The 8,108-nt window shown below is 39.4% G+C and overlaps 1 protein-coding gene across 1 annotated transcript; it reads right to left on the minus strand.

Annotated features, from left to right (window-relative positions):
* Window positions 1-229: 229 nt before the first annotated feature.
* LOC124799140 lies at window positions 230-2,526 on the minus strand. The gene is made up of 2 exons (XM_047262681.1): window positions 523-2,526; window positions 230-290 (listed from the first exon to the last, which is right to left on the minus strand). The coding sequence occupies exon 1, from the start codon at window positions 2,289-2,291 to the stop codon at window positions 537-539; it is 1,755 nt and encodes a 584-aa protein (XP_047118637.1). The 5' UTR covers window positions 2,292-2,526; the 3' UTR covers window positions 230-290; window positions 523-536.
* Between the last annotated feature and the right edge of the window lie 5,582 nt (window positions 2,527-8,108).

Here is an 8,108-nt window from a genome sequence, read left to right on the forward strand (position 1 = left end):
TATAAAACTCTAATTTTTTAAGATAATCAATCCAAATTTGGTACAGTTATTAAGAAATGTTATGCGCATATGAACCTAAATTTTCATTTTTATTGACCTTTTACATCTTTAATTATTAACAATTAATTTTTTTTCAACAATGTAATTACAAATGTTCCTTTTTTGAGAAAACTGTGAGAGCAATGTTAATGAATTTTTGTACACACTTTCATACCAAATAATTACAAAACTCTGTGGAGCAGAATTTTTATATCTTCTTTTGTTCAGTTTTTACGGGTCTCCCAATTTCCCTGAAAAATAATATATCAAATTTAAGGAATATTTTCTACCATAAATACCTTACTATTTTATTAAATGAAAATTCCTTCCACAGAATTTTTCACTATAGTACTGACTAGTCATATACCAAATTTCACTTCTCTACCTTTTGTGGTTTTTGAGAAAAAGGTACATAAAGTTATAAAAATGTAAGTTACGGGAAAACTGAATCAATGATTTGATAGTGTTTGTATTAGGTCTTACCGTCTCTGTGTGAACTAGTGCAAGCCATATGCATACTCCTCTTCATCTGCAAGCAGTCTCTTCTTTGCTTGTCTTCTTTGGTTAACCTGCTGTTCAATTTTATTGGCTGTAATATCAGCCGCAGCAACTCTTTTGTCATCGATGTCCTTCAATATTGAATAGGTGAAAGCTCCTGGATGAAATCCTAGCCTCTGTAGAGTTTTTATTCTTCCAAGATTACCATTGTTAAAAACTAAACAAGCATCATATGCAGCAATTTCAACAATAATTGTTGAAACAAATGTTGTTTTTGGGCAACGTTTCCAAATCAGTGAGTTGTAACTTTCATTAGGGTTTTGTGTCTTTCCATGCACACACTTTCGTAGGAGGTCTGGCTCTGCTAAACACCTAAATGTTGGTTTTATAGCACTTAAAACAGCCACAGGTAAACTGTGCTTGTGTGAATAGTTCATGCCATCACGCTCAGCCTGCTTGAATTTGCACCACGATATGTCACACAAATTATGTACAGGTTTGTCATCTGTGGATAGTTTATGAAAATAAATAGACCACACAGCCTTCTGCATGTTATTCAAATTTCCACTGTTGTCCCTTATTGCCTTGCCATAGTACACTTGTAAAGAATGAATTTCTTTGTCTGTGAGTCTGTTGGGACCACCTAAAAGTTTTCCATCCTCAAGTTTCCTGCCCTTCAATTCACGTTTCAATTTTAAAAGTCTGCCTCCCATTCGTTTTTGCACATGTCCAACACATTCCAACTTTTCTATAGCACAATGGGGACCATAAGGTTCACTTTCCAAAACAGTTTTGAAGGAGCTGGAGTCACCATCACCAAGGTATTTTGTGTATCTAACACCGTACTTTTCCACACTTCGATGGAACATAAGTTTCATAGCTGCAGGTTCCATTCCACCACTAGAACCAGAATAATTTCTACAGCACACTTTCTTGTGTTCAACCTGCCACTTATTTTCTTCCACTTCACCAGCTCTCTTTCCGAGTACACAGCTATAGCAATATTTGCTCATTACCTGAACGTCAAGAATTTTTCCAGTATCAACACTAATGACAGATGATACTCCATACAGTGATGTATGTCCACGCTTCATCCACGTTCCATCACATGACACACACAAATCGGTGTCTGGCGTGTTATCTGCTTCTGTCTTTAGTTCACTATTCATCTTCACAGCTTCCTTTGCAGAGGACTTCAAGTTTTCTTCCACTTCCTCTTGAAGAGCACTTAGCAGTGTTTTATTTCCAGTGGTGTACCTAGCACTTGGTTGTGGCATGTTCATGATCCCACAAAACAGTCTGGTACCTTCCCTGCCTATGCCCAAACATCTCATGCCATATATTAAACGCATATTTGCTTCATATATCCGGTTACTTGATGCCGAAGTTCTAAAAGCAGTGTCTGAATGACAGCTTTCACAAGTAAGATGCAACATACACACTATTCCAATTCTGTTTTCTTCGTCATATAATCTCAAACTTTTTGCACCACAGTCAGCACATACACAAGCAGATGATATAATATCAGATAGTATTTTCAAATCAATAAGCCTAAAACCACTAGTAGCTTGAGTGTCTGAGCCACAATCATCAAGTGATTGACAGCTGTCAATTTTCCTTCTCGAAGCACTCGCTTTCTTGGTTGAAGTATCGTTTCCATTTGTTATTATGGGGCTGGTTTTCAAGTTGTCTTTACTACATCGAGAAGCTTGACACTTTCTAACCTTTTTAAACACCTTACTAGAACGCGGCATGCTGCAAAATATAATAACAAGTCTACTTACAACTTTCGTAAAAATGTATTCCAAACAAACACTCGTAAACAAACGCTATAAATCAAAGAATATAAAACCAGCGGCAGAGATATTATTCCACAGCCTTCTTGATGTAGTACACAAACGTTCCCTGCATTGTGACTGCACAAAACTGGAAAAAAACGCAGTATAAATAGATATACGAGAGGATGAAGACCAAGATGGGGGGGCGTCGCCCTGTGCAAGCTATTACAAATTATTATTTTTTTCCCCCTTAGAAGCGGAATTGGAACGTAATATTTGGTAATTGAAATTTCAATACCATGTAGTAAATGAAGAGCCAATAAAATTTTTTTCACAAATTTGGTCATTTTCATGTACGTCCCCCCTTAATGCTCATGTTGATGTTTCGAAAGTTATTCTGATCTTTTATGTATGTACTTATGTCATAATTCTTGTAACACTGATGTATATGTTTATTTCTGTTCTTTTGTAAAGCATGTTTTACTACAAATGTTATCTGTTTTGTTATGTTCTTGAATGATCTATTTTGTACCTTTGTAATTGTATTCTTATGTTGTAAATTTATAATTGTAATTGACACCAGTTCATCAAATTAAGTAACTTGTAAGTTACATTTCACTGCACAAGTTTTTGTTGGTCATAGTATATGCACAATATGTGAAAAAAAGAGGACTGTTAGTGTTCAGACATGTGTTAATAATTCAGCAAGGGACTGATTAACAGCATTGCTGGTTCTAAGGACAATTCCAAAAAGTTCGTGAGTGCACAAGTGGTGGTTTATAGACTTGCGACATTGTCTGCAAGACTTCTAAGGACAATTCCAAAAACTTTGTGCGTGCACAAGTGGTGGTTTATGGACTTGCTATATTCTCTGCAAGACTCTTCGATGGTGATTTTGCACCTGCACAGTCGCAACAGATGGCTGCTGGCCGTCTCTACAAGGACTACAGTGGGTCTGCACCTTTGATGACCCGCCAATACCATTATTTCTACAAGGACTGCAGTGGGTCTGCACCTTTGATGACCCACCAATACCATTATTTCTACAAGGACTGCAGTGGGTCTGCACCTTTGATGACCCACCAATACCATTATTTCTACAAGGACTGCAGTGGGTCTGCACCTCTGGTGGCCCACCAATACCATAATCTCTACCAGGAATACAATGAGTCTGCTCTGTGATGACCTACCTACCAATATTCTTCAAAACTTCGACTGACTCTGCTGTGGGTTTGCTCTGTTGTGGCCCATTACCTGTCTGCATGTCAAGAGTCAGCACTGTCTTTCCGTTGGAAGGACAACACTGCTTCTTCAAGACTGCATGGAAATCCACTACTTCCGTGTGCATTCTCTTTTACTGCTCAGACTTTGAGAAAAACACAGCAATTTTACTGTGATAAACGATCAGGACTGTCTTTATGGTCTGTGAGAAAATTTTAGCTTTTGACCAACATTGTATCAATAAGTGTGTGCATTTGATTTCTTTGTTATTGTAATCAGGAAATTTTTTTTAAAATCTGTATTGGCCACTGCCCAAAACAATTTGTAAAATTTTTTGTGGGGAGAATGGGGGCTATGTAAGTAGGCTGTTTAGGTTTTTTTATTGGTAACGCCACGTAGTGCTCTGTATGAAAATCACTGGCTGTGCTGTGTGCAGTCTGTGGCTAGTTTGCATTGTTGTCTGCCATTGTAGTGTTGGACAGTTGGCTGTTAACAGCGCGTAGCGTTGCGCAGTTGGAGGTGAGCCGCCAGCAGTGGTGGATGTGGGGAGAGAGATGGCGGAATTGTGAGAGCGGATGATCTGGAGAGAGACAGTAACTTTGTAAGACTGGATGTCATGAACTGATATATATATATATATATATATTATATATATATATATATGACTTTTGAACAATATTAAGGTAAATACATTGTTTTTTCTCAATAAAATCTTTCATTTGCTAACTATGCCTATCAGTAGTTAGTGCCTTCCGTAGTTTGAATCTTTTATTTAGCTGGCAGTAGCGGCGCTCGCTGTATTGCTGTAGCTTGAGTAACGAAGATTTTTGGTGAGGTAAGTGATTTGTGAAAGGTATAGGTTAATGTTAGTCAGGGCCATTCTTTTGTAGGGATTTTTGAAAGTCAGACTGCGTTGCGCTAAAAATATTGTGTGTCAGGTTAAGCACAGTCTTGTATAATTTTTCTAAGGGGACGTTTCACATCTAAAACTGAAAGTGTGTTACAGACTGTTCAAAATAGTCGATGACGCACTGTGCATGTGTCATGAAGGAGACCAGACTATTGATCGCGTGCTTTTAGAGGCTGCATTAATACAAAAAAAGAGTATGGCGCTCTCAGGAATCAAATAACTGGTAAAGGTGGTCGATGGCAGAGCAATAACTCGGACTTAGTTCACAAATTCACAATAGATTTTTACAACTTTCGTAATTCAATAAGATATTCAATTGGATGGTAATCCTTTGGTATTCACGAGTGCACTGAAAAATCTGCACGTACGGTAGAAGGCTAACAGGTCTGTAATTATAACTCAAGATAAAGAAAAATACGGTATTTCAGTGGATTACTAAGTCTTGATAGATGACTATTGTAATTTTGTATTTCGAAAGAAATGAATCTGATGAAACTATATGATTTGTATTAGCTTTGTTAATCTAAAATTCTACAGATAACATTTTAAATCAACCTTCACACATGTATTAATACAATTTAATGGAACATTTTAAAAATAAAATAACAGTACGCGATATGAAACTTCCTGACAGATTAGAACTGTGTGCCGACTGAGACTCGGACTCGGGACCTTTGCCTTTCGCAAGCAATTTCTCTACAAACTGAGCTACCCAAGCACAACTCACGACCCGTCCTCAGAGCCAGTACCTCGTCTCCTACCTTCCAAAGTTCAGAGAAGGTCTTCTGCAAACCTTGTAGAACTAACACTCCTGGAAGAAAGGATATTGCGGAGATATGTCTTAGCCACAGCCTAGGGGATGTTTCCAGGAGTGCTACTTCTGCAAGGTTTTCAGAAGACCTTCTGTGAACTTTGGAAGGTAGGAGACGAGGTACTGACGGAATTGAAGCTGTGAGGACGGGTCGTGAGCCGTGCTTGAGTAGCTCTGTTCGTAGAGCAATTGCCCGCAAAAGGCAAAGGTCTCGAGTTTGAGTCTCGGTCGGGCACACAGTTTTAATCCGTCAGGAAGTTTCATATCAGTGCACACTCCGCTGCAGAGTGAAAAATGTCATTCTGAATAGTACTCGAATTCAAAGGCAGGGAAAACCGAAGACAGTGGCATTAAGCACTCTCCATCACTCATTCCACAGCAGTTTGCGAAGTGAAGATGGAAATGTAGAAACAGGTCACGAGATGTGAAAATGCATTTCTCGCGTTTCTCGATCATCAGCCCCAGTTTCATTAAATCACAGCACGTTTTTGGCATAAATGCATGAAAAGCTGGGCAGGCGAACAGCACCCGGTGGCCAACTAGTTTCAAGCCCCTCTCTGCATCTCCAAGAAGGACTTTTGGCCTCTGGACCCTGACACGTGATAGTTGTACTCTAGGTAGATGGTAAACATGGACGGACTCCGTGGATGCGATGATTCGGTTGTGCAGTCACTTCTGAGTCTGCTAATACCGGGACACACATTACGGACAGGAGTGGTCGTGCGGTAGCGTTCTCGCTTCCCACGCCCGGGTTCCCGGGTTCGATTCCCGGCGGGGTCAGGGATTTTCTCTGCCTCGTGATGGCTGGGTGTTGTGTGCTGTCCTTAGGTTAGTTAGGTTTAAGTAGTTCTAAGTTCTAGGGGACTGATGACCATAGATGTTAAGTCCCATAGTGCTCAGAGCCATTTGAACCATTACGGACAGGAACTGTAGTTAGAAATTACACGTAGTTTTCGTATAAGTAATTTCCAATCTATCTTGAAGTAGAGCATGAATACAAGACTTATTGGGTGGGTTGGGTTGTTTGGGGGAAGAGACCAAACAGCGAGGTCATCGGTCTCATCGGATTAGGGAAGGATGGGGAAGGAAGTCGGCCGTGCCCTTTCAAAGGAACCATGCCGGCATTTGCCTGGAGCGATTTAGGGAAATCACGGAAAACCTAAATCAGGATTGCCGGACGCGGGGTTGAACCGTTGTCCTCCCAAATGCAAGACTTATTACCAGGCGTTTCACGGGATCTCTTCCACTCTCAGTCCTAAACAGCACAAAAATAACTTTTCTTCTGCTGGAAAGAATTTGGTGATAATTCTGCACTATCACTTAAGGTACGTTTACACCGTGAGCACTAGCCGTATGCGGCCTTTGCACGTAGAGGCAAGGGAGCGCATGCCTCTGATGTGTCCGCACGCCTCCCCCCCCCCCCCCCCCCCCCCCGCGCAACCCACGGGAGCAAGGGCAGGAATGGCGGAGCCACGTGGAACAGTCGCATGTATTTCCGCACTCCTCTCCGTTGTTTATTGGTATGTGTGACTGAAACAGACAGTTGAAACGTTCAGTTTCTTGCACTTGTTTGAGTTAGCGCCATAGCTGATCAGGCTAACGAGAAACAGACGGAATTTGAGGATGATTATCGTTCCTTTCCTTGCTTGTGGTTCGTCAATACTGCCGATTATAACGACAAAATTAACAGGACTGATTGTCTACAGTTTCTGACAAATAAGAGAAACATGCAAACAGCGAAGACTCTGTGTACGACAGGCAGTGTCGTAGCTCTGGAAAATAGTAAATTGATAGTCAATGAATCGCTGGTTCGAATATTGACAAGGTCTTCTATTTTTTTAATTTTATTTTTTCGTTCAGTTCGAATACATACTTCATTTAAATATAAAATTCAAGAAATATGCTAATTAATACATATCTGATCATTACAGAAAATGCATATCTTCTTGTTTCTAATTACATGTTGCATGCAGAATTCCAGAGTTCACTCCAGAGACAATTTCTTAATTATCGATATTCTGTAAAACACTGTTTTTATCTTGCTTAGAACTGGGCTCGCCAGAATTTGCCTTTAGCATCCTTCTCCTGATGATTATTCCTGGTTGGCTACATGTAGGATGAAGGGAACTGATGACCTCGCAGTTCGGTCCCTCTAACTCCAACAACCAACTATCCAACCAAAGGACTGTTAATAAATTTGTGATGTTTTTAATTTAAACAATCTTTATTAACAATCTTTTACATAATATCAGTAATTAAGAATTTACATTTGTAATTAAAACTGGAATTTATTGGGCAATTAGAAACAAGAAAATGTTTATTTTTTGTAAAAATAATGATTAGATATGTGTTAATTAGCATGGATTTGATGAATTTTGTATGAAATCATGTAGGTCCTCGAATTTAACAAAAAAGAATCCCATTGAAAAGATTTGTAGTTACCCCTGAAGGAATCTATCTGAAAGTTTTTAACGACATTCCAAAATACTCTTCTCTTTCTGTGCTACTGTGCTTTCATGTAGTAAAATGTCATTTCGATATCTTAAACCGTTTACGAAATGTGATGGATTATGGATATTACAAATAATAAACTATAGTCGTATCGTTTATCGTTGCATGTAAGGGTGGAAGTGAGTGTAATACAGAAAATCTATTTTCTCGAGGTTGGAGACAGATATAGAGTTAGTCCCACGTCTAAAGAAAACTTCAGTATGTTAGCTACGTTTGAGACCCTGCAATGCAATGACCTCACATGCCCCAAACGAGAACTCATAGTGGCCCCTATTTTTCACTGCAAACCATCTCAGTTTCATGTGGTGACGTAAGTAATCACTAAATAACGCAAGAACTA

Source organism: Schistocerca piceifrons, chromosome 1 (genome assembly GCF_021461385.2).
Source record: "Schistocerca piceifrons isolate TAMUIC-IGC-003096 chromosome 1, iqSchPice1.1, whole genome shotgun sequence".
NCBI lineage: Eukaryota > Metazoa > Arthropoda > Insecta > Orthoptera > Acrididae > Schistocerca > Schistocerca piceifrons.